General features: G+C 48.2%; 8 protein-coding genes across 8 annotated transcripts; 4 read left to right on the top strand and 4 right to left on the bottom strand.

Annotated features, from left to right (window-relative positions):
• Window positions 1-678: 678 nt before the first annotated feature.
• PEX2_048860 (uncharacterized protein) lies at window positions 679-1,184 on the top strand (the record flags this gene model as incomplete). The annotated part of the gene is made up of 2 exons (XM_016742161.1): window positions 679-872; window positions 941-1,184. The coding sequence occupies 2 exons, from the start codon at window positions 679-681 to the stop codon at window positions 1,182-1,184; spliced, it is 438 nt and encodes a 145-aa protein (XP_016595239.1).
• A 2,189-nt stretch (window positions 1,185-3,373) lies between these two features.
• Window positions 3,374-4,987, bottom strand: PEX2_048850 (T6SS phospholipase effector Tle1-like catalytic domain-containing protein; the record flags this gene model as incomplete). The annotated part of the gene is made up of 2 exons (XM_016742160.1): window positions 3,374-4,752; window positions 4,870-4,987. 2 exons carry the CDS (start codon window positions 4,985-4,987, stop codon window positions 3,374-3,376), a joined length of 1,497 nt encoding a protein of 498 aa, XP_016595238.1.
• Window positions 4,988-6,489: 1,502 nt separating this feature from the next.
• Window positions 6,490-7,890, bottom strand: PEX2_048840 (PAN domain-containing protein; the record flags this gene model as incomplete). Its single annotated transcript, XM_016742159.1, has 1 exon — window positions 6,490-7,890. The coding sequence occupies one exon, from the start codon at window positions 7,888-7,890 to the stop codon at window positions 6,490-6,492; it is 1,401 nt and encodes a 466-aa protein (XP_016595237.1).
• A 766-nt stretch (window positions 7,891-8,656) lies between these two features.
• On the bottom strand, window positions 8,657-10,601 carry PEX2_048830 (putative MFS transporter; the record flags this gene model as incomplete). The annotated part of the gene is made up of 8 exons (XM_016742158.1): window positions 8,657-8,924; window positions 8,984-9,353; window positions 9,400-9,435; window positions 9,493-9,788; window positions 9,841-9,865; window positions 9,919-10,088; window positions 10,148-10,297; window positions 10,393-10,601. 8 exons carry the CDS (start codon window positions 10,599-10,601, stop codon window positions 8,657-8,659), a joined length of 1,524 nt encoding a protein of 507 aa, XP_016595236.1.
• A 747-nt stretch (window positions 10,602-11,348) lies between these two features.
• On the top strand, window positions 11,349-12,771 carry PEX2_048820 (putative O-methyltransferase; the record flags this gene model as incomplete). The annotated part of the gene is made up of 5 exons (XM_016742157.1): window positions 11,349-11,447; window positions 11,498-11,645; window positions 11,708-11,722; window positions 11,781-11,907; window positions 11,964-12,771. The coding sequence occupies 5 exons, from the start codon at window positions 11,349-11,351 to the stop codon at window positions 12,769-12,771; spliced, it is 1,197 nt and encodes a 398-aa protein (XP_016595235.1).
• An 889-nt stretch (window positions 12,772-13,660) lies between these two features.
• On the top strand, window positions 13,661-15,378 carry PEX2_048810 (uncharacterized protein; the record flags this gene model as incomplete). The annotated part of the gene is made up of 8 exons (XM_016742156.1): window positions 13,661-13,700; window positions 13,766-13,791; window positions 13,850-14,022; window positions 14,074-14,344; window positions 14,393-14,501; window positions 14,558-14,772; window positions 14,826-14,893; window positions 14,946-15,378. 8 exons carry the CDS (start codon window positions 13,661-13,663, stop codon window positions 15,376-15,378), a joined length of 1,335 nt encoding a protein of 444 aa, XP_016595234.1.
• Window positions 15,379-17,232: 1,854 nt separating this feature from the next.
• On the top strand, window positions 17,233-18,511 carry PEX2_048800 (uncharacterized protein; the record flags this gene model as incomplete). The annotated part of the gene is made up of 3 exons (XM_016742155.1): window positions 17,233-17,701; window positions 17,778-18,418; window positions 18,473-18,511. The coding sequence occupies 3 exons, from the start codon at window positions 17,233-17,235 to the stop codon at window positions 18,509-18,511; spliced, it is 1,149 nt and encodes a 382-aa protein (XP_016595233.1).
• Window positions 18,512-18,705: 194 nt separating this feature from the next.
• PEX2_048790 (uncharacterized protein) lies at window positions 18,706-19,125 on the bottom strand (the record flags this gene model as incomplete). Its single annotated transcript, XM_016742154.1, has 1 exon — window positions 18,706-19,125. The coding sequence occupies one exon, from the start codon at window positions 19,123-19,125 to the stop codon at window positions 18,706-18,708; it is 420 nt and encodes a 139-aa protein (XP_016595232.1).
• Window positions 19,126-19,886: the final 761 nt, after the last annotated feature.

Below are 19,886 nucleotides of genomic sequence, written 5' to 3'. Positions count from 1 at the left end.
CGCGAGAATGCGAGAACTTAGAAATTGTCTCCAATTCACGATTTTAGTCAATCAGCCCCGAATTGCGTATCCATGTCAATCTGTTTGACTGCTCGGACTGCACCATCTTGAGCTGTGGCTCCTAGTGGCCCACCTCTAATGCGCTTCTCCAGCCCTATGCTGCCAAATCCACTAGGTCCAACCCTTTCTTGCCGCCGCCAACGCTCCGATCTGGTCACATGGCGCTGTCCAGAAGCTTGGTCTGACTCACGCTGTTTAGACGTTCCTGGGAGCCGTTCCTGTGTAGGGGGTGTTTGTGCCCCCACCTGAAAGCAGCTTAAACGACACCCCTGTAAGTCACCTGACACAATATTGTCGTCTAGTCTGACCTGCCGGCCTAACTCTTATTATAGATCACTCACATAAGCTACAGTTGATTGAGTCTGCCCGTTCGTATTAGGGCTGCATCATATTACATTGGTGTTGCTCAGCCACAGGTATTGGTGGTGGCGGTCTACAACTTGACCCACCAGGGGCTTGCATGTACTTGGTTGGTCTTCACGTATGCTGTAGTGTTTCAGTCAGATGTGTATACTTCAGGCCATCTAGAGAGGTATAAATAAGATGTTCTCTCACTGTGAAACTTTCTTTTAATATCCATATCTCATAGCATATCAAATATCTTTCTATCCATTCAATATGAAGCTCACTGTCGTCTCCCTTCTTTTGGGTGCCAGTATAGCCCTCGCTATTCCCATCGTTGAGCGAGACAGCTCTATCCAGATTAGTGACTTCTGGGCCAGAGCTAGCGCCGGATCCTTTGCCACGATGCATTTCGTCGCGACTGATCCAAACTACCCCAACGACACCCCTACGGACTGCAACCTGATCTGGTGAGTCCAGTTCATTTAACAGTGTCCCCTGACAATGACAGAGGCTGACTGCTACCGTTCAATGTCAGGTCATACGGATCTTCGCCAAAGGAAAGTGCCCGATGCAACAACAGTCAATACTACATCCACTTTCCCGATGGTGCCGTGGACTTTAACCAATTTACACTGGGACTTGAGAGATTCTCAGGCCCAATTGCTGAGAACGGCCATATCTTGCTGAACTCGGGTACGCAGTGGTCTTGTGTAAGCAATCCGGAGAGCAACGTTCAGCTGAGCTGCTCTTATGATGGTGTTCTTAGCATGCCCGTGTGATTATATTAAGTGTGACTAGGTGTTGAGTCTGTGCAGTGCCAATGGGGTCCTGATATATTCTATATTGGTAGATATATGTGCAATCTGCAAGTTACTTCATTCTCGATATCATATAGCTGTATATCTCTAGGCAACCTTGGGATCTTATGATTTGTAGTCCAATGCGCTGTGTTCTAAGAAAATTAATGTCAGGTTATTCTCTCAGACAGATTAGGAAGGCACGACCCAGCCATATAGGGTCCTTCCCAATTAGGAAGGGACTCGTCGCCTACCCCAGTTTCCCCAGATCCTTAAGCCATTGCCAGGGTATAAATACCTCCTTCCCCCACTTCTCTCTAGTTTTCTTTCTTTCTCTTAAACATCTCTTCTTCATTTGTCTTTTTGTTTGGACCTTGACTTACATGTCTTCGGCACCTCCACCATGACCTGCCCCTCCATGACAACCTACTCCATGACAACCTACTCCATGACAACCTACTCCATGACAACCTACCTCCATGACAACCTACCTCCATGACAACCCACTTCCACGATGACCTTTCTTCGCTACAACCTTCCATCATGACTACTTCTATGGCTACTATCCACGATGACCTGCCTTTGTGACAATAACCACCATCCATCATGACCACCATCCATCATGACCACCATCCATCATGACCACCATCCATCATGGACTTCAATACCAACCCATGACCATGACAACCTTCGACGAATCATCGTGGCAGCCTTGCATCATGACAACTTTCTGCTATAACAATTTCTTGTGGTATCCATTCATACATTCTACAAAGATGAACTTGCTGACTTATTTCTAGTATCCCTCATGCCCCCACGCCCCATGTCCCTCTCTCTTCTTTACCTTCCCATCGCCTCACTTCACCTCACAACAATTCAGCAGCCAGAAACCGTTCTAGTCGACAGGCTTGCAGTGGAAGCACTCCGGCTGGTAGTTTAAATGCTACCCCCTGCAAGTTGCCGCGGGAAAATCAACAACTGGGCGTGGCCTCGCAAAGCAACTCAGTCGACAAGCTTATAGCGGAAGCACTCCGGCCGGTAGTTTAAATGCCACCCACTATAAGTTGCCTCGGGGCAAATCAACAACCGGGCGTGGCTTCGTAAAGCGACTCGGACGGCGACAGCTATTTGTCTGCTGTATAAACGAACATCGACAGGCTTGCAGTGGAAGCACTCCGGCCGGTAGTTTAAATGCTACCCACTGCAAGTTTCCAGCAACTGGGCGTGGCCTCGCAAAGCGACTCAGGCGACAAGCTTATGGTGAAAGCACTCCGGTCGGTAGTTTAAATGCTACTCGCCATAAGTTGCCTCGGGGCAGACTAACAACCGGGCGTGGCCTCGCAAAGCGACCCGGCCGACAGCCCTTCACCAGCTGTCGCGGACGAACGAATCTCGACTCATGCCCCAATACCTTCCCATTTTCCACTTCCCACCTTCCACTTCACTTTTCGCACTTTGAACTCTATGCTCAAACATTCCCCCACAAGCTGGCATCCATAAATATCTCTGCATCAAATGCGACAACTGAGACCCGCAATCTGGATTGGTCTTTCAAATCATCTTAATCGACTGACTCTCCACTTTCCACGTCAATTCTTGTGGTCTCACAACCACACAGCCACATCTCTCCACTACCAACTGTCATGGTCATGGTAATTGTCACACAAACCAGGATAGAGTGGCTTCGCAAAGTTGAGAAACAAATGCAAAAAAAACCAACAGCTGGCTTCATTAGCCTGTTCTGGTCACCTTTCATCGATACAAATACCCACCCATATACATCTGCCAAAGCCTCTCAATCCGTCTCATTGATACTTCCATTGATACTGTATCGCCATCTACCACAGCCTCTCAATTCATCATATTGACGCTTCAATCAAGGTGACCAAGGTCTTTCCATCCTCGCCAGAGATCACATTGTGGGGGAAGTTTGATAGCATTTGAGCATTAATTTCCATGTATTTAATATCAATTTATCTGCTCCTGTTACATTCCTCTTCAACAGATTTGAATTTGTAATGGTAGCTAAATCTACCGGAGTCAATCCCAATCAAAGAGTGAAAATATGTGAAATGAAGAACCAATCCATATATCAGCATGATACAGTGTGGCAGCTAGAAAAGCTCTTCTCCCTCGAGGTCGAACCCATTTTGATCCGATCATCATCCACACTACCTACGAACATACCTCTCCCGCACCGGATCACCTTCATGCGAGTGGACAACCCAATTCCCGATTCCAACCGCCCTGCCTGTATCCCCCTTCCGCTCCGACGAGCCAAAAATCAAATTATCAGGACGGTAAGACGGGTCCAACTTCATACGCTCGATAGCAGAGACATGAATTTGGGCAGTCGCAGGGATATCACGAGTCTGGCCACGCGGTGGCGGCCACCGCACAGCCTTCAACATTCCATCAGCCTGCAATTCCATCCGTCGCAGGGGGAGGTACTCCATCAAACGCCACGAGAGGACGGAAGTCAGCGGGAGATCGTTACCGTACGCAAGGAGATCATGGATATGCCCTTGGGTACCAGCCAGGTGAAGCGCCTCCAAGTAATCTTTGTGGGCTGCCGGTAATTCCAGGCTGGGGACGTTCTTCTTCGGGTTCGAGGTGTCTCCCAAATTAAAATCACCATCGGATTCCTCGATGCACTCGTGCTGTTTCAGCTTGTATGGGTTAAGTCGTAGTCCCGCGCGCCGCGCTTCTTGAACCATCCACACGAGAGGCGCATGTGTTAATGGCCATGTCTCGCTAGATCCGAGATTCCATCCTCCGCCAATATCTGCGTGTCCGCCAGGGAACCACATTTCTTCGATGTCCTGCATGTCATCGTCATCGTCATCATTATCCGATTCAATCTCTCGCTTCATGCTTGTTGGGCTGATGTTTGGGATTTCTGGCAGAATTGGAGGTCCAGATGTGCGTTCGAAGTCATTGGTTGAGGTCTCTTTCGCAAGCGTCTTTTCATCTGATGACGTTTTCCGAACCCATTTATCTTTATGCGACCGCAGCAAAACTGGCCGGAACTTGATGCGTCGTTCATCAATGCTAACCGCATGTCGAACTACCTTGCTCGAGGGGCTCCCGTCAACATTAACTTCAAAGTCTGCGATACTATTGACCGCATCGAACATGCCCAAGAAGTGTACACGAGCCATAGGCCGCGACAATATTTCTCGACTGTCTTTCATCACTCGAAAGGCCTTTCGCTTCTCTTCTCTGTTGTTATCCGTCCGGCCAAGCTTCCACGACACAAACGCATCCCAGATAAACGGCACCACTTCTTCATTATCCGGGCCGAGAAGCCCGACATAGTCAAGCATCTCATTCAAGAACCGGGCCGTGTATGCGCCACGCGAGAAGCCGAAAATGTACACCTTGGCGCCGGCTTGGTAGTGCCGCATAAGGAACCGGTACCCGCCCAGAACGTGTCGATCGAAGGAACGACCCAGTGCGAGATTTAGCACTTTGCTATTGTCTAATTTCCCTCTCTTTTGGATCGTCGTGCTGGCCAGGGAGCCCGGAGTTATTTCAGTGCCTATTCCCGCTACTTGGGGTTAGTATCCTTGTAGTTATCTGGTGGATACGCTCATACGTTGGTAGTAACATACTGGCTTGCAGTTAGAAGACTTGTTTCGGTATCAACCTAGGAGGTAATCCTTACGTTGCTCGTCGGACTTTTCTAACATGCGACAGATTTTCAGGACGTTGGTGTCCGTGCCATCCGTGCGGAAGGTATTTCCTGTGCCATCGAAGCACAAGACAATTTGTCGGTTTGACATTTTGTAGTCTGCTCCCAGAGCCTAAAAGGGGACTCTTGGGTAAGGTTGTGGGAACTGGCATTTATATGTGCTCGAGGCTTTATTTAGCGTTCGATCTGCCTTGTATTTCCCCACTCATCGGCATAGTAAGGCGATAATCGTGTCGATCTTCATCAATTGAGGAACCATCAAGTTGGTAAAAGAACGCCAAGCGGGGGTTAGTGGACACTAGTTCGCCGAATCGGGTAATATGCATTTGATCTACACGGTCATTGCTTGTCGAGCTTTGAGCTTTAGGTGGTGGCTACCTGGCGTGTGACCAGTCTCACTTGCCACTAGGTATACAATATTGAAGTATAGGATCCTCCAAAAGGCTGTTTATTACCTCTTTTCCTTCTTATAGAAAGGGACGTCAACGTAGTAAATGAAGCTATACTAACGGAATCAGCGCCGAGTCCCCCTCCAAGACCTCGAATTTTGATTTATACTGTTCATCGCTATAAATCCAGTCATTGTCTTCACATTTAACTTCCACTGTTCAAGTCCTTGACTTTCATTCTTCAACCTCCCGAGCGCTTCGTCATGCCCGTCGTTAAGAGACCACCCCCTCCGTCACAACAACCATCAAGGCCGGTCATACGGAAGGCCCTGTGCGCCAATACTGACAGGGACAACTAATATTACGCCAGCGGTCTCGATGCCTGTTGAACAACGAACAGCCGCACGCTAAAATTCTGTACCACGATAAGATCGTTTACGACACGGCAGATCTTCTCTACCAGCAGAAGTGCTACTGTCCGAAAACCTCGTTTTTCTGATCATCTCTCACAACGTGTATTCCGGGTCAGAGATCCCTCAGATGGCCAGGTAACTCCAATCCTGGTGACTTAACCCCAAACATCGGCCAAAGGGCTGTCCAGCGCTGGCGTGACCCCATAGTGTGCCTTTTGTCGCAGTCTTCACTGTCTACATCATGTGTACTCCGCTACGACACTATGTGTGGCTTCTGGACAAAAAACAAATAGAAGACCTGCCGCACAAAGGCTTTTATTTCGGAGAAATTGTCGACTAATTCCAATTCGAACGCTAATCGCGCCATTTAAACGGCTCAGATCCATGTACTCCGTATGCCGCGTATGTTAATATACCCCAGACATCATACGGTGGATAAGAGTTTCGTCCAAATTACCAGACATGTCCAAAGCATCTATAAATGGAAAGTTTTTTTGACTGATATTATTGAAATATTGGTATCACTAGAAATGATCGGTAGATGTAATGAAAATATGAAACGAAAAAAGAAAATGGTCCAGAAATGAGTCTTCGTCTGCCCGGCAGACGATGCCACCACAGCACCATTGCAAAACGCCTCGCCAATGACTCTTTTGAAAGCATGGAATCGCCTTGCCCTCAAATTTGAGATTTGATGCGCGATCAAATAAGAGGAAGAAGGAAAAGAAAGTTGATATATGTACAAGAAAAATCCAAGGGGAAAGGAGATGGCTGAAGAGCAAAAGGAAAAATCAATCAAAGATATATTGCACCTCATTGCATGAAGACTGGAATGCCTTGAGAAGCTTGTTCACGCGAGGTGTAATCCAACCAGACTGCGTGCCATTGGTGGCAACGCCTGCAAAGGTTGTAGAAGCTTGTTTACACACCCCCTCGACGTGATTAAACGAATACTGCAGGCAATCATTATTGCGCGCGCAGGCCTCCGCACAAACATCCAACGAAGGGATTGTGCCAGCCGCAAAATCAATCTTGATCGCAGAGAGGTTATCCCAATCATCGCGTGCCGAGAAAGTCCCATCGTAGACAAGTTTCTGGTAAACGTCCGCATGCAACATGAGCGCGTTCTTCCCACTGGCAAAGAATGCTCGATCAAACTCCCACATCTCCTCGATGTCCCTCGGCGCCATGTGATGGTATGAGATAACTGGGTAACACCACGGCTGGCGCCCGTATCCTTCGGAGAAATGGTCGATTTCCCATGGCCGAGACGTCATCATCATCGGCCAGGCCCAGGTCAGATCCACGTGCACGTCGTGCAGCGCTCGCGCCAGCGCGCAGTCGCCTGCCCATTCGTGTGCGGTCATCGCTTCGAGATCTTCCTTTGCCCCTATCTGGTACTCGTGCAGGAGGTTCATCGTCCAGCTTGAGAGGACAATGCCCGCCCCGCCGTAGCCGAAGAGTGTTTCGCCGATTTGCATGGGACTGCCCAGGTAGTAGTTCCGGTCTGGGTCGAGGTGTGCCAGCCAGCTGATCAGGTTCGGCCAGACCATGTAGGTGTCGGCTTCGAGGAAGACGTACCACTTGGCGTCGGGCATGACTTCTAGTGCTTCGTCGATCATTGGGAGGAATTTCCATTTGTCGAGCTTCCAGCCTGGGTTGTTGACCTTGCCTAGTGGGCCGTTTGTGTCGTCGCCCCATTCTTCGTTTGTTAGACCCTCGCGTCCGACTTCTCGTAAACGGCGGTATATTTCAAATTCGGGCTCTTTTTTCATTGTTGACTCGCTGATGTTGCGAAGGACGTCATAGGTGCGGATACCGTCGATGGTTTCTTCGTAGTCGGAGAAGATGGCGAAGTGTGGGACGCATTCCAGCGTGGTGCGGAGGTGGATGGGGACTTTTTCGAGGGATTCGGTCGCGCCAGTTTTTATTACGACCATGACATTGTCGAGTGCGTGTAGTAAGTGGCCACATTTGTCCTCCAGGGCTTCCTCTTTGGAAAGAGTAGGTGGAGGAGGACTTGTCTGCTTCTCCTCCCCTACCACAAATGTTTCCCCTCCGACTTGAGGAATTTGCACTGAGTTGTTCACGATTGTCGGGTTTGATTCAGGAAGTCGAATGAGATAGTATATGAAGCAAAATGTAAGGATTGGAAAGACGACGAAGAGCCATCGTCGCGGAGAACTAGACATAGTCGAGTTGGCGCTTGGGGACAATCTAAAAGTCAAACGGGAATCGATGCCATTCAGCTAACGAGAGTAATGAGGGTAAGAAAAGACTGAAGTGATTGAAATGATTGAAAACNAAAAAAAAAAAAAAAAAAAAAAAGGGTCAGTGATCGCCAAACCAGTTCGACACTGCCTCGGTTTTGACAGTGGACAATCCATAGCCCGGCAGAAATGATTCGGTCGACCCTCTCTGAACGGGGTAAACGGGGGAGTTTTGATAGGCCAAGCGACTGGTTCATTGGGGACTGATCAGCAACCACGCGGCACATGTAAGCCAACTGGGCCGTGGCGTCTTTCAGACCGCCGCCCCACGGGAAGCGTCATCGCTAGCGGGACTTTGCATAGCGAGGCAATGATCGACCGCGTACTCCGTAGACTGTTTGTTCGTGGGGGAAGATTCAGGAGATGAAGATCAGGGGTATGTCAAGTCTCAAGTTTGAGATTGAGTCAATTAATCTGTACAAAGTGGTATGGAGTACAGGATTCAGCCATGGCGTTAAATAAATTAAGCATGAAACAAGGACGCCTACGCTACACGGACGCGTTCGGGTCGGCAAACCGGGCCGTGGCCTGATTGAAGCCTGATGTATAAGGCATTAATCACGTGTGTTTCAGTGACAACGGACCAAATTGGGACTGATGAGGGTCAACTCATGTTGTCTGAGGACAAGATATACAAAATATCAAATGAATACATTCTAATCATCACACATATACAGCTTACACCAATTCAAGCTTCAGCATCAACATCAGCATCAACATCAGCTCTCAACCACCTTTTCCGCTCCCACAAGAACACAGGAGTGATAGTCAAAGCGACAGCCACACACAGAATGGCAGCCTGAATACCAAAAACCAGTCCGAGTCCATTACGCTGAATCCATGAAGGCTGGAAGTATCCCACCGCGAACCCGCCACAGGTGCGCCACATATTCAGAATGGCCGAGACACAGGTCGCCTGCTCTGGGTATTTCTCCAACGCATAGGCCGAGATGGCACTGAGCAAATGATGTTAGAGAAACGAAACAATACTCAACAGAGTGAAATTGAAACTTACACAATCGTGGCTACCATGCCGATGTTCACCATGATCCACCCAATGGCTATCCCAATCCAGTGCTTGCCGAAGTGCATGGTTAGTCCGTAGGTGAGGAGACCGCTCGCCATACTAGCTATCGGGAACCAGACACCGTGAAGGCGGAGCTCGGTTCGCCAGGTTGAGCTATGGCGCCTGAAGATCCAGCCGTTGAAGAAGTGGCCAACTGCCCAGCCTAGGGAAACGGTGAGAATCAGGAGAGGTGGGGGAATATGAGGATGCGTACCACATAAAGCTCCAATCACACCGGCGAATCGCATCGATGATGCCCCGATTGTGTCAAATAAGTATGGAGGACTGTGCAGGAAGGTATCGATGGTGGTTGTGATTCCTAGAGAGTCAGCGCGTGAAAGAACGGTGTGATGATGGTTACTTACCAATTGGCCAGGTAAATGTTACCAAGATAGCGATGCCTATTGACAAAATCCTGGTTAGTGAATGCCATTGCAAGCTAGATCGGCCATACCCACCAGTCATCAACAACGGGAATTTAAACACATAGACCACGACTGTTCGGCTCCAATAGCTCAACGTCGATCCCTTGGGAAGCAGGGTATTTCCAATGCCAAAATAAGACGCGAGGCGTGACTGCTTGGCTGTTCGTCCAGGCTCATGGTATGTCTCATAGCCGAAGAAGATCACCATTGCTGTGGATACACCATAGATGGCTGTCAGGACTCCGAATGAGGTGCGCCAGTCTGACCCGGCGCCGATGTATCCTGCTATCGCGGGGCCGAGGAATGGTCCGACGAGGAAGGTGGTGCCCCTATTCTCAGTCAGTGCCACTCTGGTTAGACTTAAGTTGACAAGTCTCCTACCAAATATTGATCATCCGCGGCCATTCTGTTGTCGGATCAGCATCAAATACTCGAGAAAATCCCAGAGGAAGGACTTACCAGCCGAGGTATACATATCATGAATGATCGGAAGCCCAATTACCTGAGGTACTGTCCCAAACAGACCCTGCAAAGAGCGGAACGTCGTGAAGGTAGACCAATCATTGGAAAAGGTAGCACCCAGCACCATGAACATGGTGATTACCTGAGGCCACAGCCAAACCGGCAAACTAGGCGCAACTGTCAATGTGATAATCAATGCGGGCGGGGAAAAAAACCACCAACTCACCGACCATACGCTTCAATGAGTGGAACAGCAAAAATCCCCCCAAACCCCTGCAGCAGAATACCATAATTCATGCTCGTCGCCGAATGAGCGATGCTAATATTCCAATCCATGGCCTGTTCCGTAACCAGCGTTCCACCCCACACCATAGCCCTGCAAGAGATTCAGTCAGAAAACTCATCTATGCAGTACACGTATGAGCTGACACCCGTGGTGGCCTCGGGGATTTCGCGATCGGCCATACATACCCATCTGCCAACAACGAGCTCGTCATCAGCGACACAAAGAGCATCGTCTTCCGCGCCGAAGACCAGTTCCTCGGGTTCAAGGGATCCCTGGCCTTGACATCGGAATTGGAATAGCATTCCTTCAGTTCCTGTGTCTCAAGCGACGACGACGCACTGGCTGCCATCTCTTGCGTGAAGTAGACCGGGGAGGGTTTCTCCATGGTAGACATGTTCGCCCTTTTTGGGGTCTGTATTCTGTATAATATAAGAGGCAACCCCAAAACAGCAGATTTCGTCGAGGTAAGGAGGTGAATGAAGATCTTTTTCTTCTCTTGTGTGACGGGGCACTGTAGGTTTTATGCACGGCCGGTTTTTCGAGTACACATGGAGATTCTCGCGTGGCTTTTGTTGTACAGGGGATTCTAGAAAGTAGTTCTGAGGAATTAGGAGAGATCAGATATCCATAATTCCGATTTGGATCTGTTAAAAAGTCTCCGGAATGTACGTATAGTGGATAGTGGATATATCACAAAGGTAGATCGGGGCTAGTAGATCCTTCATTTTCGGGATTTTCGGGTAATTCGCTATTGGGCTCTTCGATTTGCTGATTTATTCTTTTTGCCTTGACTTCTTTGTTTCGTATTGCTGTGGCATTGCCGTGTCTGTCTTGGTGTGATATCCCTTGCGCATACCTAACCTGGTGATGTTGGACCAATGATCTTCTACAGAGCACGATCATCCCATGCTACAACATAATAATGAATCTGGAATTATGGATGGTATTGTAATCTCCTGGTATTCTAGTCATGAATTATCTACATCCCATTCCCATATTACATCTGTACTAGTACCGGAATTCGTGCCGTATCCCGTACGCTGTACATGTAGCTATTTAGAGATTATAACGTCGAGTACTCCGTATACTTCCCTATGATCCTCACACTCAGAAAATTTTCATCTCCAATCTCCAACCTCTAATGTCTTTTCTAACCCGCCTAGCCAGCCTCCTGGGCCTGTCTTCTCCAGCCCCCGTTGTCGCACCTCCAGGCGCCGCCCTCGCAGCAACCATCACAGTAGTGAGTATGACCAACCGGTCAGACAAACCTTCCATCTAATTCAGTCACAGCCTGCATCGTTAGGATTTGTCCCAGTCGCGATTCACTTTGATCTCTTCAATATCCTCGTGGGTCATGGCAGACCCGCGACGGCCGATGAAGTCTCGGCGACCTGCAATGCACGTCTCAAAGCCAAAGGGGAAAATGAGCCTGAGCTGAGTATGGATTTGAGTTGGAATGGCTGATGGATGTCAGGCCTGTTATACTGACGATGAATATAGGTACCAGATTAGCCTGTAAGAATATCCGGCTACAGGTGACAAGTAGTATACCAATACTAATCCCTTTTCGCAGCGGACACACTGTACATCATGGCCGGACTTGGGCTAGTCGAGCGCGTGGACGAGGACTGCTTTACAGCAAATGCCATCACAAACCACATGGTCGCCATGCCCTCTGCCCAGCATGGCGCACTGCACTTGTCAGTTCCTCCCATGCATTCCTGATTTCTATTCTAGAAACTACAGAATCTTCCAGACACGCACTAACCCCACCAAGCACCACGGAAGGCCTAATGGCCGGCGCATTCTTGATGAAAAAGCTCCAGGACACCCGCTTTGCATACCCCTTCGCCGAAGCAGACGGCCCCTTGCAATATGCCTATCGGCTGATGGGCCAGTCCAAGCTAGCGGAGCAGCATACGTACTCGATTATGGAGACTCAGGGTCGCATGGACAGTTTCAATCATTTCATGGTCGGCAAGTTTCTAAAGTTCGGAACTTTCCCCGACCGCGTCAAGTCTATGGGTTATGATTTAGATAGCGCGTTAGCGGGTGATATTTCCACTGGCACCGGTACTGGCTCCGCTACCATGGTCGACATCGGCGGTGGTCGTGGCGAACTCCTCCTCGAGGTCCAGACTGCGTACCCGCATCTCGGCGCGGAAGATCTAATCGTGCAGGAGTTCAATGCCGACATTGATAGCGTGCCTGGTGTACGGCTTATGGAGTGGAACTACAAAAAGGAGGCTGAGCAGCCCGTTCGTGAGGCCTGTGTTTACGCGCTGCAGCATATCTTGCATAATTTGCCTGATTTGGATGCTGTGGCGTTGCTGCAGAAGATTTCGCGAGCTATGGCGCCTAGTTCACGGGTGCTGATTATTGAGTATGCCAAGAATTTGACTTATACTTCGCTTCATGCAAGTATGATTGCGTTGTATGGGGGCCGAGAGAGGAGTTCGGTAGAGTGGAGGCAGATGGCGGGTTTGTGTGGGCTGGAGGTGACTTTTGAGGTTTATGTTAGGGCTGGAGAGTCATTGGTGGAGATGAGGAGGGCAGATCGATAGTTCAGGTACTGAGTACGGAGTACTCCGTAGAGTTTATTGACTAATGTTTCCTTCGTTGTTCATAGTTCGTTGTTAATATGATGTATCATTTTCACTTTAATGTATACAGATCACATCCCTTCAATAGCTTCGCTTACCCGAAGCTTATAGTTTTTTTTATCTTTTTTATCTCTCGAACTCATAGGCAGATCATTGCAGATCCGATCTAAGACTGTATCGAACCGGTCAATTCCACATGGATACGTACTTGATGTGTTTTCTTTTTTCTCATTCCTTGTCACATCCCTTGCTGCAAATCGAATGGCCACTGCATGGTTCTATCCCCCTTTCCACCAGAAATGTCGCTTCTTTTCACTCCACATGGTCCTGTAAATGCGAACCTGTCTATTGCCACGATCTAATTATCGCATTTCTTAACTCCCGGATTGGCCACGCGCTTGACTCCCGTCAGAACTTGATGTACATGACCCCGTATCCAGGGTTTAATGCTCCACCATATCATTCAACACATCAGCAACTCGCTTCACTTGACCTGATTCCTAATCTGCCGGTTTACACTGCATCCCTTGTTTCCTCTCAATCATACTATATGGGCCATTCCACCCGATAAACGACCCTCTGGGCAAGGTTCTGACCTATAAATCAGTTCGCGCGAGAGTTTTAACGTAATCTCCATTTCTAAGAACTTTCAAGAGTCTAATATTCCTTGGCCCTGGATTGGATTTGGATGCGATTTTATTTCTTCCGACCCATCTGATCAAACCCCGCGCATCGTTCTCGTCTCGCATCCATGCCAATGAGTATTTGAATTGGCTCCCCGCGCTATAATCGAGAATCTGCTGAATACTTGGCTGCTCCACACACCGGGTCCTTGTGTTTCATCTTAATTATGGATATTCCGAAACCTGGTGAGGGCGATGTTAACATCGGTATGTTTACCTCGTGGCAAAAGCCAAGCAAATGAACCTAGAAGATTAACACGGATGTTGAATAGGAACTGGCACATTTCAAGCTTGCTGGGTATGCTATCCTCGGCGAAATATTGCCTCTGGGTGTGTTTATACTAATCCTCGAGCAGGTCCTCACAGCCATCGTCGGTGTGGCATTGTTGTTCCGCTATGCCATCAAGGTCTGGGTGCGCTGGGCTTTACCGCAGGTCACTGCACCCGGTCGAATCTGGGGTACAGAGGATCTGTTCTTCCTCGTGGCTTGGGGTTTTGATATCACCCATATGATATTTATTCAAATGAGGTGAGATCGAATTTTATCCTTATTTCCATGCTACCCACTAACTCTGTCTAGTGCCAATTGGGGCCTTGGGAGGCATTTTTTCTACTTAACCAACGAAGAGCGTCTTAATTCTATGAAATGGGACTTCCTTTCACAGCCACTGGCTGTCACTTCGGCGATGGTCTCACGCGCAGGTATGATGTGGTTTCTTTTGACTTGCTTTGCGGCGAGCGACAAGAAGATTCGCCTATCTATTATTGTCTGTGCTGTTGTTCAGGTTGTCGTCAATATGGTTACAATCGTCCAAATCATTATCCAGTGCGGACCGAACCCATATCAAACAGTCAGCATTCTCCTTCTTGGTGCTTGGCCTATTCTAATCTTATTGCAGACTAATCGAGTACAATACTTCCACTATATGTGGACACCGCTCCCTGAAGATGGTTCGGTTAAGTGCCAATCACCGACTGTCCAGACGACTGTCGGATTTGTACAAGGAGGTATGTAAAATGATGCATACTTCGGCTCAATGCAAAGCTAATTGCAATTCCCACAGGCTTCAATACCGTTATCGATTTCTTCCTCGCCGTGCTCGCTGCCGTCGAACTGTGGCAGTTCTTCCTGAGAACTCTTCACCGTAATCCACACACATCATTCTGGTCCCAATTCTGCAAAATCAGTGGCACCGTCCGATCCCGCCGGATTTGGCAGACCATCACTCTCAGCGGACCACTACTCCTGTCCGGCTGTGCTTCTATCATAAAGACCTATGTGAGTAAGCTGTCTTTCTTCGACTTATATAGCAGCGCTAATACATTCACCAGAAACTCAAATCCCTCGGTGATAGACAGGACTTCACCTATAACATTGTGAGCTTTGTTCTTTGGGTAAAGTAAGCACAACTACAACCTCCCGACACCAAAATCATTTGCTAATAGCCCCAGAATTGAAAACTACAGCATCCTGCTCGCCTCATGTGCCCCAGTAGCCCGCCTCTTCCTCCGCTCTTTCGTCGACCACAGACGTGAAGGCCGCAGCCACGGCTACTGGTCTCGCTCCCGGTCAACGGAACACAAAGAGCCCGATACAGAGCTGAAACGCCGCGCCCATGTTCAGGACCAGTGGCTGGATTCGGCCACGGTAACTAATATGACCAATGCTTGTATTAAAGATGAGGAAGATCAGTGGGATGGACATAATCATAAGCGCTCGAGTAGTCGGATTTCAAAGGCGGAGATCCCGGAGCATCTTGATGGTGGACGTGTTACTGTCAAGACGGATATTGTTGTTCAGGTTGATGATGGGAGGTCAATTTCTTCAGGTGGAACGAGGTTGTTACCCGATGGGGGTGAATCTCATTCTGCGGGGTTTCATTGATTTACAGTACATAGCTCTCTAGTATATAATAAGGTCCGGAATAGCACTTTTTATCTTGCTCTCTACTTTTAGCCAGGGAATCATACGATTGTTGTATTCATCGCATAATCTGCTAGTTCCGTCAAGGACCTGAGCCCACGAGGTGACGCACAACATCCCGACGATAACTGCTTGATCGAGGCGGTTTCAATATCAATATGAAACCCGACTAGTGTCCACACGGTGCATTCCTTACGGCTTTATCTGACAAACCTGTGAGCCTACCGATTTTCAACCTCCTTCGGGCAAACAGCGCTAACCCGAACAAATCCAATCCCAAAACAAACAGACTGCCGTTTCATATTGCAGTCAAGAATGCAAACGCTGAATTTGTGAAGCTGCTGGTGGAGTATGGATCCAATATCTACGAGGCGCCCCTTATTCCAACGAGGAAAGGCACACTGCCTCTGATGCTTTCGGCAGCTCAGACATTATCTGTTCTCTCGGTCGAAGCTCTTCTCAGGGATGGGTTAGATGCTTCTTTTGTATGAGAAGGCAAACGGTGATAAGGCTACGGTGCCGATGGCAGATACCGAGAGAGTCTGCTATCTGATCGCACGCGGTGGGAAAAATCCATGGAATGATGTCCTTCTCATACAGCTATCTGACAAACCAGGGGGTCTAGTATTCTAATATTGGTACGGAGGTATGATATTATGAACAAAGTTGCACAGTATTATCATATAGGGCAACCTGTACTAGTTTCGTACATTGGCAAAGTTTATGCATTTTCTGTGCTCAACGTAGTGATATATTACATCGATAGGAGAAATAGATGATGGTCTCTTATTGGTGTGAAAATATGGAGCGATATTAAAAAAAAACAAGGATTCAATGTGGAGGATGCTGTCTCTCGCATTCCATATATATATAGCGTGGACCACCCATAGATGATGCTCAATGACCAACTAACCTAGTGGATATGATAGTTCCGGATCGAGCCAGGCTATCTAGTATTTCAAATTGACAGGAAGGAGGTGTAATAGAATAAAGAAAAACAATGCCCTTGATATAGATGGACATGGAGAGACAATACACTTGTCATATGTGTACCACACTTAGTATTGGGACATAATGCCAATTTTTGCCTGCATATTCATCAATTGGCCCAAGTGGTCGAGCAGTTTCCTGGTCTAGCGGTTATGATTTTCCGTTAACAAATGCGATTAGCATATGTTCCGGAAAGGTTCTGGGTTCGATTCCCAGGGAAACTATTTTTTTGCATTTTTTGCTGCTCGAATGTTAGTGGAGCTTATGAATTCCTTTCCGTTCCGCTGAAACATACAACAGTTTCCTGGTCTAGCGGTTATGATTTTCCGTTAACAAGCGCGATTAGCGTATGTTCCGGAAAGGTTCTGGGTTCGATTCCCAGGGAAACTATTTTTTGTATTTTTGCTATGTAAATGTTAGTAGAGGTACTTGTATTATTTCGCCTTGTAATCACAGATGAAATATTTTTTTCCGTCAGTTTAATAGATCATTATTCATTAACACTAGTTCCTAGGCTCCTGGCATAAATATCAACTCAGATCCAATAGATTTACGAATTGAAATCAAGAAAAAAAAGGTTGAATAGAAAGTTGCTCGTCCACGCGTAACATTGTAGATGTTTCCCACGGTCAACCTTGAGGAGAGGTGGGCCCCTCCCCACAACTTCGTACATTGGAATCTCAAGCCTGTAAGCTTGTTTCAGCCTTCAAACATAAAATTCCCATTTTAACATTCCAAAAATGGATTCGTGTCACCGATGACATAGCAATCACGTGCATATAATCCAAATCCCCACTGCGTCGTCAATAGCTTCACCTTCCAACAATGCCGCCCAAAAAACCCGCCTTCCCCTACCGACGGGGCTCCAATGCCTCGGAAGATGACTTCTTCGACATACCCGATGAACCATGTCTCTCCATAGTCAAACGCCAACTACGACATGTCCGAACATGGGCTGTAGTCGCGCTTATCGTCCTATTTATGCTGTGGCAACGTCGTGAACGTCCTCCGCCCCTGCCCCTACCCCATATCCACTACGATGAGGTCGACTGGTCACGGTTTGCCTATACCCAGTATGCAACCAACGAGGTCTACATGTGCAACTGCCTGATGGTCTTCGAGGCTCTGCATAGACTCGGCAGTAAGGCGGACCGCGTGCTGTTCTACCCCGAAGAGTGGGACCTCGTTGTTGAGGATGATTTTGATCGTGTCAGCCAGTTGTTACTTGAGGCTAAACACAAGTATAAAGTGGTGTTGATCCCAATTAAGATCGAGGGGGTCCAGGATCCATCGGGTGAGTTGGGCTGCCGCTATTGGAACTGACCTAGCCTCTTGAACACACTTACTTACATGTCAAACCCGTTTCATAGTCTCCGGTTCCAGGGCTTCGTGGGATACTAGCACCGCCAAGCTCATGGCCTTCGGCGAGCACGAATATGACCGCGTCATCCACCTCGACTCGGATGTTATCCTCCTCCAGACCATGGACGAGCTCTTCTTCCTCCCACCTACCACTGTCGCCATGCCACGTGCCTACTGGCTTCTCCCGGAAAAAATGCTCTCGTCACTGATGGTCGTCATTGAGCCCTCCCTCCGCGAATACCTTGCCTTGACCGACGTTACTACACTCGCCCAGAACGGTCAAATCGATATGAACGTGACAGATAACCGGTATGATATGGAGCTGTTGAACAGGCGGTACGGGGACTCTGCAATGGTTCTTCCGCACCGGCAGTATGGCCTATTGACTGGCGAGTTCCGGACGAAGGATCATCGGAAGTTCCTGGGGAATGACGATGAGGTCTGGGATCCTGACCATGCCCTGGCGCAGGCTAAGTTTGTGCACTTTTCGGATTGGCCGCTGCCGAAGCCGTGGATTATGTGGCCGCAGGAAATGTTGGCGGCGGAGCAGCCGAAGTGTGACAATAACCCTGGCACGCCGCAGGAGAGCGGGTGTCGGGATCGAGAGATTTGGAAGATGATCTATGATAAATATCGGAGACAACGAAAGGTATGTCCGTTTCTGGGGATGGGGATAAATTGTGTGGTTGCTAACTTGATGTAGGATGTCTGTAAGCTGCTCAGTTATCCGGCGCCGTTTTGAGTGGAAACTCGCACCTTCTCGATTATTGTATAGATATGTAACATAGGTAGATTATGGCGTTTGGGATATTAGCCCTGTGAAGGGAATGCATGAATCAACGACAATTAGTGTATAAGAAAGCAAAATTCAATTGGATATCTTAGGAAGTAGTACACAAATCATCAACAACACCATAAATGCAACCCATGAAAACATCAAGCATACCCCATCCCCTTCCTCCACCAATTCCAAATCCCCCTCCTCGCCATAATGCCCCCAAACTCCTTGACACTCTCCACCTCATCCAATCCTACCGCGAGATCCAACTCTTTCCCATCTTTTCCCTCCCCGTTCCTATTCCCGTCACCAGTCCCCTGTTTTCCACATCCACCCTCCTCCTTCACAACCCCGGGCCTCGTAACCAACTGGAAATCTTTATATCGCAGCCGACGCACAACATCCACCCAGCTCTCCACCGGCTCCTTCCCGCCCTCCACATACATGATCCCCGGACACCCGCCGGAACGCAGGAGTACGGCGCATTGGTGTGTGTCTGCGGCGCGTTTGAGCGCAGCTACTTTTTTGCGGGAGGTGATGTGGTGGGTGCGGATTAGAGCATTGTAGAGGGTTTGCATTTTTGGGGTAGGGAGAGGAGGAGGGAAGGGGAGGAAGTCGAGGCTGGAGCTTGGAGCTTGGGGGCGCTAGACTGGATTAGGAAATAGGATGGGAATATGATTTTGGAGATGAGCGAGGTTGGTGTTTGCAATAGTTGTCATTAAAGCTGGCGTTTCATATTCTGTAGTCTTTTATTTGACTAGATATATATTCTATATTGTCTGTATAGAACATGAGTATAGTCATATTGATGAATGATATTTCGTCTTTTAACTCATGTTGGTACAGGTAAATAGACACCTGAGGCACAACTGCACATCCACCCATAGATGGAAGATATGGATATTAGTAAGCCCGCCACGTAAGGAATTCTCCGGTGCAAAAAGTGTCGAAAGTCAAAAGTGCGGGGGTTGACACTTGACACTTGACACTTGACACTGCCCAGGTGATCTGTGTATGACAACGCATGCAGGTGTCTTGGGAACTATATAGTGTGATAGGTATACAGCATATTATAACAGAATGCCCTAAATGTTCTATTTAGAGTGCACTAGAACATACTAGATACTATATTTGGATGTGTTCAAATTCTAGACCATACCTAGGTACCTAAGTACCTAACTATAGACCTAATTGGGCTAGTATGTACTTAGTACATCCATCTATACTTCGTATACTTTACACAGTTAACGAGTTAGCCGCTATAAGAATGATCTCCTTCCCTCTGGTTCCCACATGGCTCTACAGTGGTTCGTGTGGATCCTTTTTCTCCTCTTGGCTT

The sequence above is a fragment of the Penicillium expansum genome (assembly GCF_000769745.1).
Source record: "Penicillium expansum strain MD-8 chromosome Unknown contig159, whole genome shotgun sequence".
Classification (NCBI taxonomy): domain Eukaryota; kingdom Fungi; phylum Ascomycota; class Eurotiomycetes; order Eurotiales; family Aspergillaceae; genus Penicillium; species Penicillium expansum.
The sequence above is the reverse complement of the archived record's forward strand: the minus strand, read 5'-3'. Positions and strand labels throughout refer to the sequence as shown.